At 39.6% G+C, this 27,521-nt stretch overlaps 1 protein-coding gene across 38 annotated transcripts in view; it reads left to right on the top strand.

Annotated features, from left to right (window-relative positions):
* The window catches only part of RIMS1 (regulating synaptic membrane exocytosis 1), a 508,694-nt gene that overhangs the window by 140,444 nt on the left and 340,729 nt on the right, over positions 1-27,521 (top strand). For all 38 annotated transcript variants that reach the window (XM_054023392.1, XM_054023381.1, XM_054023389.1 and 35 more), the window contains exon 2: positions 22,463-22,676. In XM_054023392.1, coding sequence (XP_053879367.1) covers positions 22,463-22,676 — 214 coding nt within the window. The remainder of the gene's footprint in view (positions 1-22,462; positions 22,677-27,521) is intronic.

Raw genomic sequence — 27,521 nt, 5'->3', positions numbered from 1 at the left:
TCCAGACTAGCAATATATATATATATATATATATATATATATAAAAGCTGAAAACAATTATAAGCTAAATCATCTGGGGGGAAGAATTTAATCAGAAAAATGTGACTGATAATTGGGAATAATTTTAGAACACCTTACTAGATGCCTGAAAATTCACAGCCCCACAACTAAGGTAAAAGGATGTGTTGGCTTTTTTTAAAAAATGAGTAAAAAATAACAACAGAAAAGGGAGAGATTCCATTTCCCAGCCCAGAATAATTCCAAGCTCTGTGAGGTGGCTCACTTATTACCAACTATGACCAATGGCATTTGAGGAAAAAGTCAGATTCCATATAAACTTTTTTTTTATCCCTACATAGCCTAGTTAAAGCCCCTATTCTGTAAACTTCTCCACAGGTGCTGCTTTGCAGGATAGACTTAGGTCTTAGACTGTGAGGTCTTTGGATCAGGAACTGTGTATTCTGCCTATAAAGGGCCAAGCACACCTCTGATAGTATAATATCTAAATAAATTAGATATAAATATATCAGTAAAGCCATATTCAGCACTGACGTTAATAGGTATGAGATAATATGGTGCTGAGCACTCGTATAAGAACCTAGGAAGAGGTATGTATTCATTGTCATAAGTAGTAAATTTGGCTTAGTAGTGAGCAAAGTACTGAACTTCAGTAGAGAAGAATAGGCCATTCTCTTCCATTAAAAACAAAAACTCTAGGTGAAAGGAGGTTTAAAACGTACTACCTGAATGTCATGCTTTCCTTTAAAAATCAGCCACTGTCCTCCTTTTCTTCAAGTCCATTAAGATGCCATATGTTTTTCATTTGTGTTTATTTGGCATCCAAAAGACTGGAGAGAATTAAATACACAGAAGATGAGCTGAATCATTGTCTTGTGTTCGAGCACTTTGACAGTATATTTAAAATAGATGTATGAATCTTTTTTATTCCTTGTAAATATGATATTACAAAGGAAGGTGAACAGCATGATAAATTAGAGGTCCTCACAGCAAGGCTGTTTAAAGTATTTTTAGGTATAAGACGTACTGTACACACTGGGACTTAGTTGAGGATAATTAATATGAAATGCCATCGCTGTTTGTTGTGTTTGCAATCCCATTGTGTCTTTTCTAGTTTTGCTTCTTGCTGGCTCTTATCACACCCCTTGCTGTGAAATCTTTTCCTGTTTTGCACATGTCCTGTTTATTACCACCATATGGTAGTTACAATTTCAGGAGCATTGCTCTGCTTACAGACCACTGTGCTTTGTCATATCTTTGTTGCTCACCCTGTCTTACCATCTGATACCTATCATCTGTTTAGCATGCTGCATGCCAGAACGATTCACATTTTTTTGTATGTATGGGTGTGTGAGGGAGTGGATGCATTATATGAGAACTCAATCTCAGGCATATACAGGAAGTTGGGTAAGCCCATAATAATAGTTTTTCCAAAACAGTCTTCCATTATTTTGTCCCAGTTCCCAGAGTCTCTTGCCAATGTGTATCAGAGAACTGAAATGCATTACACCTGTGCTTTGTTGTGTGTTGTGCCACTATTGACAGATTATAATGGTTTTCAGAGTCAAGCATTTTTCTCACTGTCTGAATGTAATATATACTAGTTTTGCAGTCTGTAACAGGCTTTGCCCTTCCCTCCCCCATTATCCAGTTACAGATTGCAAAACTGATTTATTACATTTAAAACATCCTTAAAATCAGGTTTGCTATTGAAAAAAACATCATAGTCTGTCAGCTTTGGCACAACACACAATAAAACTCATATACCCCACCTTTCAGCTATTTGGTGTCTGTGTGGGCTATGTCCTCTGGCCAGGCCACAAACTGAGTTAATGTCGCCCTCCACACACACAGTGCTGCCCACAGTGCTGCCTCTTACCCCCACAAGAAACAATCCCCCCAATTAATATATACCCTCTTCTCTTCCCAGTTATTGCTGGCTGGGACCTCCCTACTTTGCCACAACTTCTGTGCCCCTTCCCCTTTCTGGGAGCTGAGAGGCTTCCCAAGCTGCCCCTGTTACTGCAACTCTGGGACCTCTGTTGCTTTTTTCCTCCCCCATCCCTTTCCTTCTAGCACAAACAGAGGTATGTGAGGGGAGAGGAGGCAGCAGTGGAGGGGAGCCATGCTTTTTTTCACAATAGTAAAGGGAGCAGAAAGAGCTAGGCTGCCCAGGGCCTGTTCTGCTCCCTCCAACATAGGGTTGCCAAGCGTCTGTTTTTTGACTGGAATGCCAAGTTGGAAAGGGACCCTAACAGGACCGGTCTGCTAAAAGTCTGGTCGGCAGTGCAGCAGGTCTAAGGCAGGCTCCCTGCCTGTCCCAGCTCCGCAGGGTTCCCGGAAGCAGCTGGTGAAGAGCCAGCCAGAGAAGCTCTGCGTGCTGCCCCCGCCCTAATCTCCAGCTCGACAGCTCCCATTGGCCGGGAACAGCAGCCAATGGGAGCTGCAGAGGTGGTGCCTGCAGATGGGGGCAGCACACAGAGCCCCCTGGCTACCTCTGCACCTGGGGGCCGCAGGGACATGCCAGCAGCTTCTGGAAGCCACCTGAGGTAAGCGCCACCAAGAGTCCACACCCCGAACTCCCTCCTGCACTCCAACCCCCAGCCTGGAACCCTCTCCTGCACTCCGAACCCCTTGGCACCCCATCCCAGAGCCCCCTCCTGCACATCAAACTTCTCATCTCTGGCCCCATCCCACACTCCCACTGAGAGCCCTCACCCCCTCCCTCAACCAACCCCCTCTCCCAGCCCAGTGAAAATAAGCGATTGAGCGAGGGTGGGGGAGAGCAAGCGACGGAGGGAGGAGGACTGAACAAGGGGGTGGGGCTTGGGGAAGGGGAGGGGAGGGCAGGACAAGGCTGTTCAGTTTTCTGCAATCAGAAAGTTGGCAACCCTATCCAACATCCCTCCTGTCTTATGAAAAAGGTATTAGTGCCCCTCGGCTTACACCTTCTCACTCCTTCCCTGTTGGCTCTTGAGCAGCAACCATCTCTCTGCTTCTTGGAGAGGAGGGTAAGAAGCGAAGGAACACAGGTCCCAGAGATGCAGGCTGGAATATCACCTAAAATTGAAGTGCAGTAAGAAAGCGGGGATAAAACAACGCCAGTGTGGGAGGTACCACAAAATGAGGTACATGTGAGAGGTTTGCTTATCCCTTCGGTAAGTATATATTCTGGGTGAGTTTATCAAGCAATTGATACCATACATGGCTAGTGTCATTAAGATATTCCTCACTCAGTCTAATTTACCCTGTCACTTTCCATTTGTTTTTGTGTGAACTTCATGCCCTGTGTGTGCTTACACAGTATGGCCCTCTGTCCCCCTCTAGTGACTGGGCCACATAGAGATTTGAGTCTGCTTGTGACTATGGAATTAGCTTCTGGAGATGAGAATGATCACAAACATCACTGGCTTCATAATGAAACATAAATCCTACTTCTTTGACCTAACCTTTCCTCAGTAATTCCATCAAAATCACATATTTGAACAAATAAAAATTAACCTTCCTTCAGAATGGGGAAAAAGAGAGATATAGCAATATTCCCGTGTTCTGCTTATTGAATTTCTGAGGCACTCAAATAGCACACTGATGGGCATGGTTGAAGTACCTAAATTGATGCTTATGGAGAAAAAATACATCAGTGTATTCTTCAATGACTCATATAATGTATTTGAGGCATAAGTACTTCATTAAAATATCTGGCATAGGTACTTCATAAAACTTTTTTGTTCAATGGAGGTGATTCTGTTAATGCTCACACAGATTATTTACTCCACCACCACAAAGCTCACAGTACTTTTGTCAATGAAACGGTAGTGTCAGTGCAGTACAAGGGCAAGTCATGCCTGACTAACCTAATTGCCTTCTATGACGAGATAACTGGCTCTGTGGATGAGGGGAAAGCAGTGGACGTGTTATTCCTTGACTTTAGCAAAGCTTTTGATACTGTCTCTCACAGTATTCTTGCCGGCAAGTTAAAGAAGTATGGGCTGGATGAATGGACTATAAGGTGGATAGAAAGCTGGCTAGATCGTCGGGCTCAACGGGTAGTGATCAATGGCTCCATGTCTAGTTGGCAGCCGGTATCAAGAGGAGTGCCCCAAGGGTCGGCCCTGGGACCGGTTTTGTTCAATATCTTCGTTAATGATCTGGAGGATGGCGTGGACTGCACCCTCAGCAAGTTTGCAGATGACACTAAATTAGAAGGAGTAGTAGATATGCTGGAGGGTAGGGATAGGATACAGAGGTTTCTGAGGCTGTGGATGGCATTGCGTTCTGCACGACTGAGGTTATGAGGCAAGCGATGTTGTTTTTCCACAATTTCTGCCTGTGCACGTCGGCGGAAGCATTCTATGTATAGGTCCAGACTGTCATTTCGACCCTCAGGAGGAGTCCTTGTGGAGTTCTTCTTCTTGTGCTGTTGGTGGGAGGGTATCTGTGTATCAGTGCGCTGTTTAGTGTTATCTTGAAAGTATTCTTTGAGTCGGAGACGGCGAAAGTAGGCTTCCAGATCACCACAGAACTGTATCATGTTCATGGGGGTGCTGGGGCAAAAAGAGAGTCCCCGAGGTAGGACAGACTCTTCTGCCGGGCTGAGTGTGTAGTGGGATATCCAGTCGTGCAGAACGCAATGCCATCCACAGCCTCAGAAACCACCCTGACGTTATAATCAAAGAGGCTGATAAAGGAGGTGCTGTTGTCATCATAAACAGGTCTGACTACCAAAAGGAGGCTGCCAGACAACTCTCCAATACCAAATTCTACAGGCCACTTCCCTCAGATCCCACTGAGGAATACACTAAGAAACTGCACCATCTACTCAGGACACTCCCTACACTAACACAGGAACAAATCAACATACCTTTAGAGCCCCGACCGGAGTTATTCTATCTACTACCCAAGATCCCACAAATCCGGAAATCCTGGACGCCCCATCATCTCGGTTATTGGCACTCTCACTGAAGGACTGCCTGGATATGTGGACTCTCTACTCAGACCATACGCCACCAGCACTCCCAGCTATCTCCATGACACCACTGATTTCCTGAGAAAACTACAATACATTGGTGACCTTCCAGAAAACACCATCCTAGCCACCATGGATGTAGAGGCTCTCTACACAAACATCCCACACACAGATGGAATACAAGCTGTCAGGAACAGTATCCCTGATGATGCCACAGCACAACTGGTTGCTGAGCTCTGTGACTTTATTTCAAATTTGATGACAATATATACCTCCAGACCAGTGGCACCACTATGGGCACCCGCATGGCCCCACAATATGCCAACATTTTTATGGCTAACCTGGAACAACGCTTCCTCAGCTCTTGTCCACTCACGCCTCTTCTCTACCTATGATACATTGATGACATCTTCATCCTCTGGACCCATGGGAAGGAGACTCTGGAAAAATTCCACCTCGATTTCAATAGCTTCCACCCCACCATCAACCTCAGCCTGGACCAATCTACACGGGAGGTCCACTTCCTAGACACCACGGTGCAAATAAGTGACGGTCACATTAACACCACCCTATACCGAAAACCCACCGACAGCTATGCCTACCTTCATGCCTCCAGCTTCCATCCCAGACACACCACACAATCCATTGTCTACAGCCAAGCACTGAGGTACAACCGCATCTGCTTGAACCCCTCAGACAGAGACCAACACCTACAAAATCTTCACCAAGCATTCTCAAAACTACGATACCCGCACGAGGAAACAAGGAAACAGATCAACAGAGCCAGACGTGTACCCAGAAGCCTCCTACTGCAAGACAAGCCCAAGAAAGAAACTCCACTGGCCATCACATACAGTCCCCAGCTAAAACCTCTCCAACGCATCATCAGTGATCTACAACCCATCCTGGACAATGATCCCTCACTTTCACAGGTCTTGGGTGGCAGGCCAGTCCTCGCTCACAGACAACCCGCCAACCTGAAGCATATTCTCACCAGTAACTACACACCGCACCATAGTAACTCTAACTCAGGAACCAATTCATGCAACAAACCTCGATGCCAACTCTGCCCACATATCTACACCAGCGATACCATCACAGGACCTAACCAGATCAGCCACACCATCACCGGTTCATTCACCTGCACGTCCACCAATGTAATGTACGCCATCATATGCCAACAATGACCCTCTGCTATGTACATCGGCCAAACTGGACAGTCCCTATGTAAAAGGATAAATGGACACAAATCAGATATTAGGAATGGCAATATACAAAAACCTATAGGAGAACACTTCAATCTCCCTGGACACACAATAGCAGATTTAAAGGTAGCCATCCTGCAGCAAAAAATCTTCAGGACCAGACTTCAAAGAGAAACTGCTGAGCTTCAGTTCATCTGCAAATTTGACACCATCAGCTCAGGATTAAACAAAGACTGTGAATGGCTAGCCAACTACAAAAGCAGTTTCTCCTCCCTTGGTGTTCACACCTCAACTGCTACAAGAGGGCCTCATCCCCCCTGATTGAAATAACCTCGTTATCTCTAGCCTGACTCACTCTTGCTTGCATATTTATACCTGCCTCTGGAAATTTCCGCTACATGCATCCGACGAAGTGGGTATTCACCCATGAAAGCTCATGCTCCAATACATCCGTTAGTCTATAAGGTGCCACAGGACTCTTTGCTACTCTATGTTTTTTGCCGCCCCAACCACGGCAGTCAGGCAGCCTTCGGCAGCACACCTGCAGGCGGTCCGCTGGTCACGCAGATTCAGAGGCGTTTCTGCGGGTGATCTGCTGGTCCCACACCTTCAGCATACCCGCCGCTGAATTGCCGCCGAAGCTGTGGAACCAGTGGACCTCCTGCAGGCATGCTGTTGAAGGCTGCCTGACTGCCGCTCTCATGCAGCTTGCCGCCCCAGGCACGCACTTTTACAGATCCAGACTAACACGGCTACCCCTTTGATAAAAAACATAGAGCCACCCCGACTGGAATGGGTTACCTAAGGAGGTGGTGGAATCCCCTTCCATAAGGTCAGGCTTGACAAAGCCCTGGCTGGGATGATTTAGTTGGGGATTGGACTAGATGACCTCCTGAGGTCCCTTCCAACCCTGATATTCTATGATTCTATGAACCTCTCCTGATTATACAGAAGGTCAACTCCCTGAGAAGACACATGTCACTCAGATTGTGTGAGAGATGAGAACTTTATGCTGAATGAGATTTAGCATTGCTATTATGAGATTAGTGTGGAAAGGTGAATATGGCCTAGCCCTTGACAAACGATTGGGGGAAAAGCTTGAATCTACATCTGAAATATTCCAGATTCTGTCTTCAGTTATGAAAGCAGGGTTGAAAGCCCTATGTTTAATATCTGGGTAAAGGAAAATATATTTAAAATAGATGCATTAGATAAAAGCCAGTCTGTGATCAAGTAGCACTATAACTATTTTTAAACTGAGCCCATTCTGCCAGTGTTTATATTCATTCTTTCTCCACTTGTTTGCAGCTGTTAGTTTCCTATGGCTCAGTACCAGCAATAAAATGTTCACTGAGTGGTTTTATACTCATTCCCTGTATTATAAATCATGGCCTCCTCAGCAACTAATCAGTGCTCTTGATTCCCAAACATTTTGAAGCACACTTATTTTGCTAACAGTGTTGTCTCATGTTGCTCTAAGAAAATTGAGAATTAAGGATGTTGATTGGCCAGTGAAGACAATAGTATATTTCTTTCTCAAACCTAATGAAACTTTAGGTAAATTTCCAACAGATGTATTTTCTTTTAGAAGGTATTTATATAAATAGCTTTTGGCCAAAAGATTTTATTTGGGCATCTAAATTTTGATTTAGTAGCTTAACTTTAGGCACCGAGTTTGAAAATTTTAGTCTGCATCTTCAAACCCTCCTGGTTAATGCAGTAATGTAACATAAAATGAAATATTTTAGTTTCCCATATAGTGGTAATTTAGGACATCCTATAGATCCCCATCTTTCTTATGTTATATATATATTCCCATCTATATACATAACATAAGAAAGATGGGGATCTATAGGATTGGCCCCTCTGAGATAATTTGATTTGTCTCAGTTCAAGTTCCCTCTATTTACACTAATTAGCATATTTAGGAGAGGCCAAGGATTGTAAGGGTCTTGGAGTCTGAACTATCCCTGTTACCCATAAAGGAAGTCCTCCCTGATGAGATTTGAGACATGCTGGCGGTGCAGTGAGCATGGGAAACTTGTCCTGCTGCTTGATAAACAGAGAACTTTGTTTACAAGAGTTGTCAGTCTGACACCTTTCACAGGACTAAATCTTCAATCAGTGTTTTTTTTAAAGCTGAAGTTTGGGGATATAAACAAACTTGATGCAAATCAGAATATGTAAATTTTCATTTAATATGGTGCATAAGATGTTTGCATAACAGTGAGTGTCCTTTTTGTTGTTGTTGTTGTTCCAAAAGGTGCAAAGCACAGTCACTGAAATTTCAAAAAGACAACCTTAACTTTTCCATTTGGATAAACAAAATACAAAGCAGTATACATACCAAAGATTAAAATATCAATGCTGCTTATGGCATATAACCAAAGGTCAGGGACGGCCACAACATTTTGGCACCTGAGGCGGGGAGCTGAAATGACGCCCCCAATCCCCCTCGCTTGGGCCAAAACTTTGAAAGATCTCTCTTCTTCCTGTTCTACTCCTCTCATGGTACTGCTCTGCTACCTACCCCCAATAAAGGAAAACTAACAACTTAAAATTCCTTGTTCAGAAATTTTAAGTAACACCTAACTTTCAAACACCTGAACAGTAAATGTAACTTTTCTTGTCTGCATCGTAAACACTGGCATTTTTATCTGTTTGAATAATCAAAATGGTGCTTTCCGTGCCTTCTTGGTTGCAAAGATTTGAACTGCTTCCTGAAGGTCCACAGTCTGGGTCAGCTCATGCTCTGTTGAGATGGTTGCAAGGCCGACCAGCCTCTCCTGTGTCATTGTGGAGCATCAATGTGTTTTTATTAACTTCAGCTTGGAGAATCTGTGTTCTCCACTGGCAATTGTTACAGGAAGTGTTAGAAATATGCACAGAGCAACAAAAGCATTTGGAAAGAGGGTGGTCATCTTATTTGTGCACATATATTTGGAGTTGATCCTGCTGAAATGTATCTCGGAAGGGCTTTCAGTTCATCACCTAAATCACTCACATCAATATTGCTCATGTCATCATGTGTCAACACTGTCTCTAGTGCCCTGCATTGCTGTGTAGGCCTTCTTCAGGTATAGTGAGGAGTTTTGGAATATCATACAAACATCCCAAATATACTGCTGTGTTCCTTGAGCTGTATGAAACGTTCTTCAACTGACTGTATGGACAATCTAGCACTTGGTTAAGGAATTCAACTTTGAATTGTTGTTTGGGGTCTCTTATGGGATTATCCCATGCCTCGTAATCAAAATGTCTTCTTCGGTGATTCTTGTATTCTTGAATGGTTGGGAAAATAGCTTCAGTGTGAAGTTCCTCTGCCAACTTCTGTGCACTATTCATAACATTTTGAAATCCCTCATCTGACTGGTAAGAATGTAGGTATGACTTTGCTTTGTCCAGTTGTTCCATTGCTTCAGATATATCAAGATCAACACCTTGGAGTCTCTTGTTACAACATTTATTTCAAACAGTATGTCATGCCACAACACTAAGCCACACAGAAATTTGAAGTTATGTATGTTTTTGGTGATTCCATTTCCCTCTGCCACTGTTCTCTCACGAACAGTTCCTGTCATAGCATTATCCTCCATAATGGCAACTATGGCATCATCTATTTTCCCAATTTGGTGTTTGACAGGCTTTATCGCCTCCAGTTGACTTTCCAATTGTGTGGCACTCAGTGGTTTCAGTGTCAGAGAGGAAGTTCCCAGATGTTGCTTCAAAATTTGCCATCAATGAGTTGATGCAGAGAAAAATACATAGATGCTTTGAATTACATTAAAAAATTCAGCAGCCTCACTAGAAGCTGATGCCGCATTACTGACCACGAAGTTCAATGAATGAGAACTGCATGGAACGATAAAAGCTTGAGAGTTTAACTCTCAGATCCGTGTCTGCACTCCTCTGTTCTTTCCTCTCATGTTGGCAACATTATCATAGCCCTGACCGCTCTCATGTCTGCTATCACAATTCCCATATCTTCCAACTTTTTAAGAATCACATTTGTCATACCAGCTCCTGTAGTATCATCGATGTCAATAAATTCTAGAAAATGCTCTCTGACAGTCACCATTGCAGGGACATTTTCACTCAGTTCCGTTATTGTTACAAAACGCACCATTAAAGTCATTTGTTCCGTATGGCTGATATCAGATGTGCAGTCTAGAATAACAGAGTAATATCTTGCTGACTTCAGATCTGCCACAATCTTCTGTTTAACTTTTGTTGCCAGTAACTCTATTATCTCATTTTGAATTGTTTTTCCAATGTAGTGTTGTGTGTACATTTCTTGGGTGATGACTCTTCTTAGATGCTCCTGGAGTACAGCATCAAACTCAGCCACCAGCTCCACAATTTTAAGGAAGTTTCCATTGTTTGGCACATACAGCTGATCTGAAGTGCCACGCAGTGCTAGGATTTGGGTAGCAAGCAGTCTCACCATGGCAATGAGTCTTTTCAGAACATTTTGCCAGTAAAGAGACTCTGATGCAATCTTCTCTTGATGCTGATCATCTAGGGTGGCCTTTAACCTTAGTCTCATTTCAAACTCTTTCCACCTATGGAATGCTCTCTGGTGATTTGCTGCCTTCTCATGGCATGCCAGATTTCTAGCTAGATTTTTTCCAGTCCTTTGTTCCTGTAGAACCCAATGTGGCTGGAACATTAATCTGGAAGAGTTTGCAACAAAAACAGTATGCAGCATTCTGGGTTTTTGAGTACATAAGCCTCTCCACTTTGTCACCATTGGAGATTTCACGCTAGTAATGTGTTGGATGGAAACTTCTATTTTCATTGTCTTTGGGGAACATGAAGTTTTTCACTTGCTGTGGCCTATGCAGTACGAGGAAGTTCCTCAGGCTACTGCTCAAGTGGGTCCACAGTCCTGGATCATCTAGACATAAGGAACTAAACTCAGCAGCAGCTGTTTCTTGTGCCTCCACCACACTCTTCTCTGATCTACACTTTTCTTCAGGAATGTGCATGGTTACATCCATTTGAGATGGAGATATGGATGCTGGTAGCAGGGCCCGAGTGAGGGAGGTTATCAGCAGGACCGGCTCCAGCATTTCTGCCGCCCCAAGCAAAAAAAAAAAAAAAAAGCCGCAATTAGCGGCGGCAGTTCAGTGGCAGGTCCTTCATTCCTAGAGGGACTGAGGGACCTGCCGCTCCCGAATTGCTGCAGGTGCCGCCCCTCTCCCTTGGGCGCCCCAAGCACCTGCTTGTTAAGCTGGTGCCTGGAGCCGGCCCTGGTTATCAGCAACTTAAGGGCCTAACTGGCTCCTACTACTTCAATTGACTGCCTGTTCTCCTCAAGTGGGTTCAGGGAAGCAGCAGGAAACAGGAAGCTCCCTGAGAAGATGGTGTTAATCAGTCCAGGCTCCTGGGGGTGCTAGAGAGGTACATAAGAGGCTCCTCCTCCTCTCTCTCCCTGCAGCTCCTGCTGCTTTCTGTTATTCCCTCTCACCTTTTCTCCTGCCTGCCTGTTATGTCTCTTGTGCCCGCCTTCCTCCAGCACAGCACTCCACCATCTCTGTGCATCTAGAGCAGAGAGAATAGATATGCACCAGCAGCAGACACAATTTTCTACACTCTGGGTCCTAGTGGCACCCCCCCCACAATCTGGCACGTGAGGCGGCCGCCTCAGTTCTCCTTATGGTAAGGCCAGCCCTGCCAAAGGTGCCTCACTGATAGAACTATCAATAATAGCATAGCATAGTTCACAATTCTAATATTACAAACAAAGAAGTTTGTTATAGCTGGTTAAGATTCCTAATGGGAAATAATGTAAAAAATGCCCTAAGTAGGAAAAATAATGATGAATCCCATAGAAATACATCAAACATAGGGCAGAGTTATGCGAGTTTGTGTGTGACCATGGTGGGTGATTGTGGCTGAGAAGGTTAGATTTGTTGGAGAACAGATGGTGTGTATTTGAAATGTCTGTTGGCTTCAATGTGTGAGGGATAATGTATGCCAATATATGGCTTTACTTTATATTTCTTGTATTTCTTATGATTTTGGGGTTTGTCATTAGCAGTCTGGGCTGGTTTCATGACGTGATTTGTGTGTGAATACTGCAACTAAAACCAGAAATTCATTTTCCCATGGGAATTTGGTGACTGCTTATTGGAACTATATTTGAAAAGATGAATTTATTTACAGCACCTGTGTTATTATTTAGATGATAGGCCATAAATGCAAATATAACTAAGTATTTTAATTAAAGGATGAACACAGATGTCACCATTAGCAAATAAAATAGAAAGGAAATTACATTTTGTCTAAGACTAACTTTGATATTGAAATATACACAGAAATAGAAAATAAATACCTAATGATTGGAGACTAATCTAGCATTCAGAGTGTACTAAGTAAATTATAGAAAGCTAAAATATCTCATTGAACATAAAAGGTTGGTATGTCCTGAATACGGTATTTTTTATCACTCTCCTCACAATATTAAAATAGACCTATTTAAATCTGTGTTATTTATTTTCAAAAGAAAAATGTTTGATTATTTGTTTTCAGAGTCTTTAAAGTTTTGATGATTGGTTTTCAGGTTGTCTGACTTCAGTGAGACTTAAACACATACTTAAGTGCTGTCCTGAACTGGGGCCTTGTTTTAGCAATGTATCAGTTTGTTTCATGAGCAATTATGGAATAAACCATTGTCAAGTGCCAGTGATTTTGTACCCACGTTCAGCTACTGCTACCGTTTGCTTTTCACATGTTTTGCATACTTTTGCTTTCACAAAATTGGATGTCTATTGAAAAGAAAGACTTTCAGGGCCAAGGAGTCCAATCTGCACTTCTCCCTGACAAGAAGCAGCACTCCTGTTCTTACAAGACAGTGAATTAGATGATCTTTTGCATTTCGGATTATAATGTGTATTAATGATAATAGACACTAAGCATCATATTGATACCAATGGGATCCCCTCCTGAGTGAGATATTACAAATAGATGCTCAGATAGCATGGTTTTGGGTACAGTATAAAAACATTAATAAATAGAACTCAATAAGTTGTCTATTGCCCTTTGATTAAAATCAGATGAAGGATCATCACACGATGTGACAGTGGCCCAGATCCTCAAAGGTATTTAGGCACTTAACTCCTGTTCATGTCAGTGGAAGTTAGGAGCCTAACTACCTTTGAGCATCTGGACTAGTCTTTATTCAATCCAGCTTGAATACATTTTGAAGTAATTTTTTGTGTGGCGTTGCATTAGTTAATTTACTAAAGTCAAATTATATCTACTGAATTCTCTTCATCCAAAAGCTTTGTCAAAGTTATGATGTTTGTTCTGCTCATTATTTAGGTTCTTATACATACTACTGTCTTTTTTTTTTTTAAATGCAAAGAAGGGACTTCAGATTAAACATAGCACTTAAACCAATTATTTAACCTGACTGTCCAGACTTGTAACCCATGTTAATTATAGCTTATAGTTTTATTATCCTCTGCATAGAGTAGCTAAAATAATGTATTTTAAAATTACCCTTAAAATTTAAATCAGATCCTTTTTTACATGTTGCTAGTTCTTTATTTCCTATTTTATAGTCTTAAATTGCTATCATGGATGCTCTGTACTTGTTTCTTTAGTTTCCTTATTGTTAGTAGAATTTCAGATTTTGCTTAGATTTTTCTACTAAGGAGTCTTAAAATTCTTATGTATACTGGAAAGACAAGTCCAGGGCCTCATTACCACCCTTTCTGTAAGACAATGCAAACTCCAAGCACAAAATTGGCAAGCAAATAACCTGTGCTAGGTTTGCAACCAAAGCCATCTTCTGAGGAATTTCTACAAGTTAAGAAAGCACAAATGCTTCAACCAGGCTGTAGTCTTCCACCAGGGTTTGCAATCTGAAATCAATGGACTTTTTCTCATTAAGTCACTTAGGATGGGATCCACAAAGTGACTTAGCTGTTTCACCGCTGAGTGTCATAATGTCTAACTTTTAGGTGCATAGAAAATCACAGGAACAACATTGTGATCCACAAAGCCGATTTAGGTGCCTAGTCTCTGTGTATAATGAATGGGGAAAGATAGGCGCCAAAGAATGTGATCCACAAAAGCCAGCATGCTAGGTAGGGAGCTGCCTAAGCTAGTCAATGGAAGATGCTGATGAGAGGAATGGGTCCTAAACCCCTCCCCCGTCTCAGCGATAGCCACCTACATCGGCTTAGTGATCCACGTACGGGACTTGCCGCATGGAGTCAGGTGGCATAGGTACCTAAGCTGCTTCTGGAGGGAACGAGGTAGATGGCTGCCTAGCTCCACACAAAATAGTTGGAAGAGAAGGAGGAGGTGTAGGTTGTGGGGCCCAACGTAGCCTAGTGACTCCCTGGTGTGGAAGCATGTCGGGGGCATGCTGTGGGGGATATAAAGAAGCATGACAGGAGCAAGCGGTGCTTGAGTAATTCTTGGCTGTTACAAGCCAGTGTAATTTAGAGCAACTCTGATGATTCTTTAACATGTGCTGGCAATTGAACAATCGCAACAAGGGCTGGTCACAAAAAGGTCATGTAAAGCCATTTTTACCCTCCCAACTCTGGTTCATTGAGCACAGCTCTGATACAGTTGTGGATGATGGAGCACTTATTCTTTTCTTCCTCTTTCCCCTCTTCCTCTCCTCACTAGTTTTCTTTCTCTTTCCCTCTCTTTCTTTTATTCCCTTTCCTTTCCTAATCTCTATAGCTTGCTTCCATTTTTATGGAGTTGATGGGAGCTTTTTTCTTAACTTCTATGGGCACAGCATCAGGCCCTTAATCGCTACAGTATGTTACAGAAATATTAGTTCTAATTTTAAAGGCCTTATTTAGGACATATTCCATTGAACTCAGGAGTTTAGCTTCATTAAGACCTGCAGGCTTGGGCCCAATGACAATGGCTTCTCTTACTGAAGTATGTAATTGAAAACCAACGTGAAGTGGAGTTTTCATAAGAGTTAGTTCATCTTTGATATATAAAAGCAACTTTTAGCTAAAAATGAAAGCCTGTAAAAGTTCCTGCAAGCTTGGTCAGAGGGAAGCTTCCTGGTAGAGCAACTGCCTGTGATCATGCTGGGAGGAATAGTGGGAAGCTAGCAAATTTAGTTTCCTTTATATTAGATATCACACATCACTGACTCATAATCAACCAATTGTCCCTCTTGAGTCACAAGGTTTCTGAAGCACCTTTATCTTTCAGTAGGTAGCCTCTTTCATGACAGATAAAAATTGAGAGCACTGGTGGGCTATAGCTGCACTAAAAAAATAAAATATATGAAAATGGAACCTTCCAATTACTTATATCACTGCCAGGTTTCATGCAGCTCCATGTGTGACATTTTATGCAAATTATTTAATTAGATAATTTGTACATTTAAAAAACCCTTCATTTAGTAAAGTTTTAGCTTAAAGATTGCGTGGATTCACTGATGGTGAAAGACATTAGATAACCGTGGTGAGAATGAAGTCTTTTTTGTTTATCTACAAAGACACAGTTTCCTGCACAGGCTGCCCTGCCGCCATGCCTCCACTCTGCCGTGGTGTGGAGGGGGACTTTCTCTAGGGGAAGAAGGGGTAGCTCAGTCGTTGTGACCTAGATAGTTCTTGGCCACTCTTCTAATTCTACCAATTTCTGCCAAAACATGATGTGAATTTGTGATAAGGGAGCTGTAACTTAGTCATAGCTCAAACATATCTCATAGAGGAGCCACCCAACATCATTAAAGGCGAACAACTTTTATTTCCTACTGGTCTGATCTGGATTCATAGTGGTGGGAGGAGGGTCTCAGTGTTGTCAACTCTCCCAATGTTATCATAAGTCTTATGATATTTGGTGTTATACTTAAAGCCTCAGTTCCTGGAGTCATGTGAATATGGGAGAATGTGAACTTTCACTTAAAAAAAAAAATAAAAAAACTAAGATTTTTGCATCCTCATGTTTGTAGAGAGAAGCTTGAAAATGTGGCCTAACTGAACCCTAAGCACTCAAGAGAAACCAGGATGCAAAACAAACAAAAACCAAACCAATTATTTGACCTAAAATTCATGTAATTTTATAAAAATCTTACAATTTTAGGTTTCTGACTCAGGATTTTTGAACACTTGCAGTTAGTAGTACAGATGACTTTTCATTAGCAGTGTCCTGAGGCTCCCAAACCCTCAATTAGTGCTAATGTTAAACCTTAAAAATAATGCACTTTCAATAAAGATGTTTATTAATCCAAGTTCTGACCTCTGACTGAACTTTAACAGGCTCAGGGTTTCCTCACAGGCTGCTTTGTCTACTGCAAGCTTATTTTACAATCAAATGTCACACCCTGATCTTAAAGAGACAGTTCCCATTAGAATAATAGAATATCAGGGTTGGAAGGGACCTCAGGAGGTCATCTAGTCCGGGACCAATCCCCAACTAAATCATCCCAGCCAGGGCTTTGTCAAGCCTGACCTTAGAAACCTCTTGCATCTGAAGAAGTGAGGTTCTTACCCACGAAAGCTTATGCTCCCAATACTTCTGTTAGTCTTAAAGGTGCCACAGGACCCTCTGTTGCTTTTTACAGATTCAGACTAACACGGCTACCCCTCTGATACTTAAGGAAGGAGACTCCACCACCTCCCTAAGTAACGCATTCCAGTACTTCACCACCCTCCTAGTAAAAAAGTTTTTCCTAATATCCAACCTAAACCACCTCCACTGCAACTTGAGACCATTACTCCTTGTTCTGTCATCTGCTACCACTGAGAACAGTCTAGATCCATCCTCTTTGGAACCCCCTTTCAGGTAGTTGAAAGCAGCTGTCAAATTCCCCTTCATTCTTCTATTCTGCAGACTAAATAATCCCAGTTCCCTCAGCCTCTCCTCATAAGTCATGTGCTCCAGCCCCCTAATCATTAAACCAAATACAGGTGATTAAAATATAATACAAATATGAATAATAAATATAACATAAAATATACATACAATATGAAACATCCTTTGAATTTCTAAAAATTATAGAAGACAATTTCTTAATTCAAAAAGTGTTGCATCCAAACACAGTGGAATACTATATTAGACCTAATCTTTACACTGTGGACCTGATCACTGAACTAAAAATTTATGGTAACTTTAAGTACAAGAGATTGTGACTTGATTACATTTATAATGGACAAATAGACTAAAGTCCAGACCAGTGGCGTATATATTTGATGCAATAAAAGGGCCAGTTTCACAAAGCTGAAAATAATTATGAGCCAAATCAGTTGGGAAGAAGAATATAATCAGAAAAATGTGAATGAGAACTGAGAATTGTTTAAAAACACTTTATTAGATGCCCCAAAAGCCACAATCCTGTAATCAAGGAAGACGGCTGTGTTGGTTAAAAAACTGACCTGATTTAGAGGTAAAGGGAAGGCAGCTATAATAAATAAAATAAAATAAAGTGGATGGTGATAGTAATATATATATAAATACAAAGCTAGGAATGGTAGAAAACTGATAAGGGAAGCAAAGTGTTTGGGTCACATGTAGTCTCTATTCTTAGCATGTGTTAGCTAATCCCAATCTAAACTTGACTACTTTTCCTACTAAAGACAAACCCTGTGTGGACCAACCTATAGAGTGGGACGTGATACACACAACTCTTTGTGAGATAGCAGTGGAATTCTGGGTATCAAGATTACTGGATTCTACTCCTGGCTTTGAAAGCAGAGTATGATCAAGTAATTAAAGAAAATATACCAGAGCACATAATTTGGCATGTTCATTCTGAAGTAGATCATAGAATTTACCTTCTTGGGCTGATTGCTAAGGCTGATGTAAAATTAAAAATGCTGATAAAGATAGACAAAAAAAATCTAACTGATTTTATGAAAAAATTGTGTATGTGTAGGGGGCAAGATACTGCATCTTATTCAGAGCACTATTTTTTTCACACCATTTGTGCTACAGCTGCTGAGCTGTCCTTTTCACTTCTTACAGCAATGCCACTTATGAGAAGACACCTTTTTTTCCAATAAGATGTGCCCACAGTAGAACATAATTTTAGTATAGAAAATTAGATGTTTAAGGTTGTGAGAGTCAGTAATTTCAGTTGAACATAAGAGAAGACAATGTGAAAGTGCAATCTTCAGTGCCATCTGCTGGACATGTGAAGTGACTAGCTACATATTTCAAAGCTTTTCAATATATCTAGACATAAATTGATGCAAATTCATGGCATTCTTAGAAAACGTACACAGAAAAAGCATGGAACATGTCTTTAAGCAAAATGGACCTTTTTGTCACGTTCTGTCTTTATTTTTTCAATGAGAAACAATGGGTCTTCTTGAAAAGAAACAAAATAAAACAATACATTTGGTGGTTTTCATATCATATGTGCAATGTAGGAGAGATAATGTCACTGTAGAAACTCTTAACCTTTTGAATTTCCTCACTTTTATGTACTTAATTTCTCAGGTTTAGTGCTACTTTAACACTATATTTTTTGCCTTTATTTTCCCCACAAGAAGGGGCGGCTGTAATCCTTCTCCATCCCAGTTGAGGGACTTTACGCCTCGTGAACCCATTTACCAGTCAGAAAAGAGCAGGACCGGTGTGAAATCTTGGCCTTATTAAAGTCTGTAGGAGTTTTGTCCCTGACTTGAATGAGGCAGATCGAGAAGCCACACCTTTGTTTGAGCAGAAGGAGCTATATTCCAAATGTGAATTTTATAAAGTGTGCTCCTGTAGTTCCTATAAAATGAAAAGTGCTCTTCTAACAACATGAATTTCTCATAGGATCTATCCTTGGAATGAGCCAATAAAGTAATCCAAAACAAGAACTGCAGTTGATGTACCATATGTGCCCACGATTCTGAACCCACTTAAGTGAGCACTGTGTTGATATGAAACAAAAACAAATATGAAACTTTTCTACTACACAGGCAAAACACATTACTTTAAACCTTAACTTAAAAAAAAATCTAACCCTTTTTCCTCACCCAGAGTTAGATTGATTTTTTTTCAGTGAGTCTGCATTTTGTACCATCAATAATTTTTATATTTTTTCTATCCGTATGAAGCTTCTGAATTTTTTTATGTTCGGAATTGTGTATTTTTTCATGCTAATCTGACTTGGTAACTGATGAACAAATAAATACTCTTTGGGATGAAACCAAGCATAGGGGGAAGTTTCAAAGCAAAAGGAAAAGTGAGACCATTAGGAGTGAAAATGAAGGGATACAATGAATCCAAACTCTGTCTATCATGGTCACTGCCATATGATAACAAATAAAAAAAAACACCCCCCCCCAATCAAAAATAATTCAATTTAGGACAAACTAATCAGTCAAGCTGGTAGAAATTTTTTGACCAAAATATTTTTCCTTTGGAAAATATTGTTTTGTCAAAATCTATGGAAAATGTCAATTTCAACAAACTGTTTTGGTTTTCCAACAACAGAATTTGAAATGAAAGTTTTTGTTTCATATCAACATTTGAAAACTAAACATTTTTTTGCTACACATACTTAATAGAAAAGGAGCAGGGCAAAGATCTTAAGACAAAAACAGATGTACTGTACTCTCTGCAATCAGTTCTTTCCTGCTTCACTATATAACCCAAGTTTGGCAATACCAGGCCAGTGTGTAGTGGAGGAAAAAATTAATTAGTTTCCATGCTATCATTCCATCCTAGAACAAAATGTACCAAGATATCCATCAGGAATTTTGTTGCAGCAAAACTAGTCTAGTCACAAATTAAATAACATTAAGAAAATTCCTGATGGATACATTCTGTGTAATAATTGGTTTACCTATGGTACTCTTAAAATTATTTGGATATTTAAATTGGTTATTTTACATATTCCTTAACATTTTTAATTGTTCCCATTAGAAAGCTATATGTGAGCAGATGGCATTAGTTGTCTAGTAAAAGTAGTTATATACCAGGGGTGAAATCCAATAATGTAGCCAGTAGTAGTATTGTTTTTCAGTATTTTGCCTAATTCTCTTGACCCATTTTTCTCTTATCTAATCCGACATTGCGAATGTTGCTTAAGCAGTTTAGCAAAAATAAGACTTTGGTGCTACAGCCAGCTTTTTCATTAACACAAAACACTTAGGATAGTGTATAATGCTTATAGAGAGGGAGAAGAGAAAATTAGGATAACTTTGCCTCTTTTCTTCTGTTTCTTTATTAGAATGGTGTCCTAACAAGATGACTATTATTAGTGTAATTGCTGATTGATTTATTCCTGAATCCCATGTTTCACTTACCCTCATATGGGAAAAACGAGGACAGAGAACATCATTCTTTGCTTACTATTAGAATTGGTCAAGTACTGGAACAAAAAATGTTCCAGTATTCCCTTAGTACTAAGGCTTCCATTCAATTCATTCTTCTTCAGCCTTTTTACTATTTGAAACCAGTGAAGCTTCAAACTAGACTGCATGGTTTGGTCACATACATTGATGTTAATTATTTAACTATTATTAATTTATTTAATTATGAACAACCATTTCTAACACCAAATATATGTATTTTATCATGAATTCCAGCGGCCAATCTATTAGTTAATTGGATTATGAATTGCAAAGCTTGAATAGCATCTAAAAAAGAAAAATATCCAACTAGTTTAAAGAACCTTTGGGGGAAGTTTGAATTGATTGTTACTAGTTAAGATTGAGTTCTATTTGTATCTCAAAAAATGGCACTCAAATATCGAGCTCCCACAAGAGGAAAATATATATAACTAAAATCTGTTAAAGGGCGTGATTCTCAAAACTAGTATAAAGTAGCCAGCTCAAAGCAGGAGGAAATGATGAAGAGAATAATCAAGGCTTTCATGGACAGACAAATGTACTTACATAATGTATTAATTTCAAGATGTCCTGTTTCTATTAATAAGATATTTAGTTTTTCATGTTTTATAATATATAAGGAGATATATATTTAAAACAGTATAAATATATGAAAAATGTTGCATGTGGTCTCTACATAAGGATGGTGAGGTGTATATCTTTTATAAATGTCTCTCTGTATTGTGCTCTCACACATATGGGATCTATAACTTCCATGCTAGTTGTAATAGACAGAAAGCCAGAGGTCAGACAGGAAAAAATAAGTAGTGGTGATGTCTTGGTTCCCACTATGAAACATTTTCCTACTTGTGGCAGCAAAATGTGCCACTACTCACAGTAGATGGTGTAGATGTTCGTTCTTGTACGGTTTGATCAGCTAACAATGTTGAAGTTCAAATTGTCATAATTAAGCTTCAGTCACCATCTCATTCAGATCAATAGAAGTCCTTACTTTTCTCAAAGCTATTTATTATTTAAGGAGATTTGCAGACTGTGTTTATTTTCATATGGTTCACATTTTGAAGGTTACCTTCACCACCATAAGGGTTGTGATTACATTTTTTTTAAATGAAGAATTTAGATTCTAGAACAAAATTGGAAACAACCAAGGAAAAACTGCTTGTTTATGGAACCACTGCTAACTGGCCTAATCTGGCACCTGAAAACTGGAATATATGGTACACTCTATAACATCCATGTAATTTCATGTGGATTTATGCAAAGCATGAAATCTCATGTCAGAATTCTAGGTACACTGTGAAGGAAGAGCCCTGCAATTACACTGAAAGAGACCACTGTAGTAAGAGCCAGAGTGTAATCTTTAGTAAGTCCATATACCTCTGGTATCAATATTGCAGGCATTTTTTATTTTATTTGACACTGGTCTGGCTGTTTATGTTAAAATATGTGCATTTCTCTTGGGGAATTTTTTCTTGGTTTTAGAGATGATGGCGGAATGTTTGTTGAAATCTTTAAGTTATGGTCTTTAATTGTTCCATAGCAGTCTAACCTTTTAAACTGAGCTTGCAACACGCATCCTGATTATAACCTATGGACACTAGTGCAATGTAAATAAATAAATAATAATAGATGAAACTTTGCTCAAGCAAATATTGATATTTTTAGCTTTGATTTCATACTTGTTAGATACGTTTACATCTGACTAGGGTTTTTTGGTAAACTGTAACTGTATATTTGAAATTGGTATTAGTCATGTAAAATGATTCGCCTGACATCTTTTAAATAATTATCTTTTGACCATTTTCTCCTGTTAGTTTACGCCTATGATTTTTTATGTGAATTTTAAAGCTGGTGGGGCAGTCTTTCAAGTTCAACTTGTATTTGATATTGTATATTTTATTTGTTGTAAAAGTGCCTAGAATGTTAGATGCTATTGTAAATCAAAACACAAATAGTTTGTCTTGTTATTGTTATAAACTGTTTTCTCTTCTGTGCAGGAGGTTGCATCAACAATTTGAAAGTTATAAAGAGCAAGTAAGAAAAATAGGTGAAGAATCCCGCCGCTACCAGGGAGAGCACAAGGATGATGCACCAACGTGTGGAATCTGTCTTAAAACAAAGTTTGCTGATGGCTGTGGCCATTTATGCTCTTACTGCCGGACCAAGTTTTGTGCCCGATGTGGAGGTCGTGTTTCTCTACGATCAAACAATGTAAGTTTTCTACTGTATAGTTTTTATTGCAAATATTGATACATTCAAACCTACAAATTGTTCCTCACTTATCTTACTTTAGCATCTTTTCCATCCATCATTTCATCTTGATCCTTTCTAAGGTGGGGTTTCTGTGGTGGTAGGTAACAAGTCAAAACAATGTATTCCAAAAGTATGGAGATTTAATACACTAAGTGTATTAGTTTTAGTTTAGTTTTAATTTAGTTTAGTTTTAAATTGTAGTGGTCTTGTAAGTTACCATGGACTAGATTCCCTCTTATGGAGTTAATTCCTGATCCTTCTGTCAGGCAGGTGGGGTGTGCGCCCTCTTTTCCACCTGTATAGAATGAGCTGGAGAGCTTGGCCCCAAACCTTTAGGTTTCCCAGGGATCTATATGGAAGCCTTCTAGCCGGCAATTCCCTTTTCTCTGGCATCATAGATCCATTGGTGGCTAACTATCTCACTCATTCATGAGAGTTGAGATATATATGTAGAAGACCACTGCCACATGCTGATTTTAGGGGGATATCCTGGCCCCATAATATGCTCTAAAATGTTTAAATAGTCAATCATCTTATCAACGGATATGTTAACTATTGTGAGATCTAGTCCAGCTTCCCAGATGCTGTATCAAGGCACTAGAATCTTTGACAGTGTCCTAAATATATTTGGAGCTCCCTTTTTCTATATGAACTCAATTCAAAAATTTACAAGAAACAAAATACATAATACAGCTAATCCCTTCTACAACTGAACAATTGTTGTGCACTTTTCCTCTTCTCTGAACTAGAATTTATTTTATTAAGGATCTTTTGAAATTCAGGTTTTAAAAAAATTAAAAATGCAGAAACAGTCTATTTCAGAGTTATACCTTGAATATGTTATACTCTTAGTATACCCGTTTAACTGCCAATAACCCTACTTGGAGTTAAATGCACTTTTTGAAAGAAGAATGCAGCTGCATACATGACCTGCTGAATATGTTCAGAGTTTTAAAACTATGTGTGTGCACCACATCCTATCACCTGCAGGTGGTATCATTAGAACAAGTTATATAGGAAAAACTAGTTTACTTTGGTATTTTAGGTAATATTAGGCAGTGCAAGATGTACAACACAGCTTATTCAGAAGAACTTGAACATGTTTTAATTATTCCTTATCTAATATTTCTGGTCACACATCAACATTGGTCCAAAATTTGTTCCTGATATAACATTGACTTCAGTAGTATTGCACCACGCATAAATTTGGTTTACTGTATTTAAAATAAAGCCAAGGGGTGTGACTTAAAACCAAAGACATTCAGAATTAAGGTTTAAACTACTTCCTGAATTTTTCTTGTTGTGCTTAGTCGTTGCAGTAATTATCATTCTTTCTCCAGACCTTTAGAACAGTGGTGGTTTCTATTAGTTTTGCAAAATTCTGTACTATTGTCACACAAGGCGAGGACAGGAGAGAAAAACCAATAATTTTTTAACTAGTATCAACATTGTTATCAGGGTAAATGTGAGTTAGAATATTTTTGTATCTGGTCTGGGAAATGTTCATGATGGTTTTGCAAGGCTGTTACCAATTAAGTATAGTAAATTGCAGTACCTAGGCACAATAAAGAAAGTCAGCCCACAACAGAGACTTCAAGCATTCAATATAAAATAACCTATTTTTGATTGATAGGACCCATCCATGCTGGAAAAGCAACAGACTCATCAATCTGGTTACATAGTTGTCCTCTTACCCAGTTATGAAACAGTTACAATTTGTTTTGTGCACATGACCTAGTGTTGTTATTACTGGGGCAGATGACTGGACTAAAGCCTTGGAAATGGCTAGAGCTTTAGTCCAGTTATGGAACATGGCTAAGGCCTGGCCATGTTACAGATTTTAACCATGTTGTAACTGGGTCAGGAGACATCAGTGTTATAGCTTATCTAATAGTTGTTTTTGTAGTATAGCTCTAAAACCAATTAACTTCCAATTTTTGACTCACTTAAAACTTTAAAATGGTCAAATTGTCCTATTTAAAATAAATAAATAAAATAAAAAGACCCCCCTGATGTCATAACTGGGTTAAGACCTTGTCCAGTATGTTGACTTGACATGTTTCTAGGAGAGGAAGTGTTAAGTTATGGACTCTTGAAAACAAGCAACCTGTGATGAAAACACAAATACATAACTACAGGGCCCTATTAGGTGCCCTTAAAACATTTAGAAAGTGTTTCTCATGGCAAAACTGACATATTAATTGTTAATATTTCCATTCTTCTTTGACTTCTCCATTCTTTGCTACAATCTTTCATGCTTCTATGGGTCTATGTTAGAATATATATATTTTTGGGCATGTAGTACTATAAATATTTTTATTTACAAATGCTATATATTTTTTTTTAATTCTTACATTTTTAACTCTTTATAGAGACACTTACTAGAATTGCCTTTCTTTGAAATCTGCCTAAAATCTTTTTCTCTTCCTGTTTCTTTTTTGTCTTTACTCTGCTTCCTTGGATGCTTTCCCAAAGGAGGACAAAGTGGTTAGAATCCATGCTTTCTTTTATCATTTATTATTATAATGTTGTTAGTAAAGTAAATGTGAAGTATATTAATGTTAATTATTGAACTGAAATTTTAAAATAATCTTTTGCAAAAAACAAAAAACAAACAAACCCCAAAACAAAACAACAACAAAAAACCCAAGACCATTCCTGGTTTGTGTGCAGTTGCCAAAATTAGGATAATCAACCAAATTCATTAAAACCTGTGGGCAGTGATCAATCTCTATAGTTCTAAAGAGTTCAAGAAAAGAGCAGGAGGTGATAAAATGTAATAAAGAGCTTATTTCAGTAGATATGAGTACAATTACAACCTGACTTTTGATTTTTCTGATACAAGGTCCTTCCATCTGCCTTCAGGAAATCTAGTTTAATTTTTTAAAAATATTTTTAATTTGATATATATCATTTGCTGTGTCTTAACTCTTGCTGCAGCAAAAATTCAGTTGACTTCTAATTCATGGGAAGTCAGCCTTTTGATTTTACATCTGAAGTATTTTCATCATGCTGATGCTGGCAAAAGATACTGCCTAAAAATGGGCAAAAGTATAGTGGATGGTGCTTCATGAATCCCATGTGAATAAGGCAAATCATACATTTTGGAAAGTGGAAAAGTTGTGGAATGGTCTGATTCATTATTGAAATGTGCAACAAGGCCTATGCATTTTCTGAGATAGGACCACTGTGCAGCATTTCTGGGTCAAATAAGTATGTTTATGTGGAGCAAGCAGAACTCTGTGCTCATCCAGCTATGCATTCTCTGCACTGGAGGAAATAGTGGATGGACGTGGGAGAAAGAGCAGGTGTGTTTTTCTTAGCTTCCGTTCCCAGCCAGACAGATGTAGTATAGAGCCAGGATCCGAGCCCAGAGGCATCACTCCAGACTTTTACCTTAGCATATCAGGCAATGGGAATTAGCAAGCTTTCTTCAGTCATCTGAACAGCAAAAGGTGCTGGAGGCCTGACAGCCAAGCATAGCGTTACCCATCCCTGACTTGCAGGCAGCAATGCTATAACTGTGTCATGGAATGGCAATATTTCATCCTGCAGAGGTCAGAGCACAGGCCTAATTTGAGACTAAGGCTGCACCCCCACGGGAGAAGCATACCTTCCATGAGAACTGCACTCTGTATTATTAGGATTGCTGTTAGCATATTTACGCTTTTATATATATATATTTATATATATATGGAACATCATAGAATGGGAGTGAATCGAACGTGTCCTTGATATTGCTTAACATATATGCATGCAGTACACATTATTATATCTCTAGATTTTGATTTGCACAGGCATTTTTGGCAAGTTGCCATCAAATCCTGGGAACTGGTCCCTCCGACCAGCCTCAGGTTCCTCCCCACTCCAAAGAGATACTCTCCTGTGTACTTTACGTGGGCTTTCATAATGACTGTGAATTATGACATTATAACTTTATTGCATAGTTGGACACTTCACTGTATAGCATATTTGGCACTCTGGACAAAGTGGTGAATTGAGCTGTGGGGCTTTCTGATCTTTCCAGTTCTAATAATCTAACTTATTTGGGGTGGGGGGGGAAAAGCTCCCCATGCAGTACTGATCTGTTTCTAAATCAATACAGCATTGATTAATCCTACTTGGTGTATTAACAGGGGATAGCTGTTACTGCAAAAGCACTCGATGATGTGAGGAATGTGGAGACAGCAAAAATACATTACACCTCTACCCCGATATAACGCTGTCCTCGGGAGCCAAAAAATCTTACTGCCTTATAGGTGAAACCGCATTATATCGAACTTGCTTTGATCCGCCAGAGTGCTCAGCCCCCCTTCTCTCTCCGCCCCCCCCCCGCCCCCCCCCCGGAGCACTGCTTTACTGCGTTATATCCAAATTCGTGTTATATCTGGTCGCGTTATATCGGGGTAGAGGGTAGTATTTTTTTTTGTTAATAATGCTTGCTTCTTTTAAAACTGATATATTTTAGGATGAATTTAAAAGTAAAAACTGAGTAAAAATAACTGGATGTCCTTTTACAAGGAACACAATTGGCTGCATTTATTTAAATCAATGTTCAGTAGCTCAGAGTTCTTGTCTAATTCACATATTAGGTCCAGTCTTGCAGACTTTATTCAATCTTAATAGGAGTATAACCTGAGTAAGGACTTACTTATGACTCAGGACTGGGCATGTTGTTTCCACTCAGCTTTTTTACACCACCATTTAATTACATTACTTCTAATTCAGGATGATCAGGTTAAATTTTTTAAAGAATGAAGTGGTCCAGGTAAAAGAGGGTTTCTCCTGCCCAGCATGTACTTG

Source organism: Malaclemys terrapin, chromosome 3 (assembly GCF_027887155.1).
Source record: "Malaclemys terrapin pileata isolate rMalTer1 chromosome 3, rMalTer1.hap1, whole genome shotgun sequence".
In the NCBI taxonomy this organism is placed as follows: Eukaryota; Metazoa; Chordata; order Testudines; family Emydidae; genus Malaclemys; species Malaclemys terrapin.
Note: the sequence above shows the minus strand (reverse complement) of the source record. Positions and strands in the feature narration are given on the sequence as shown.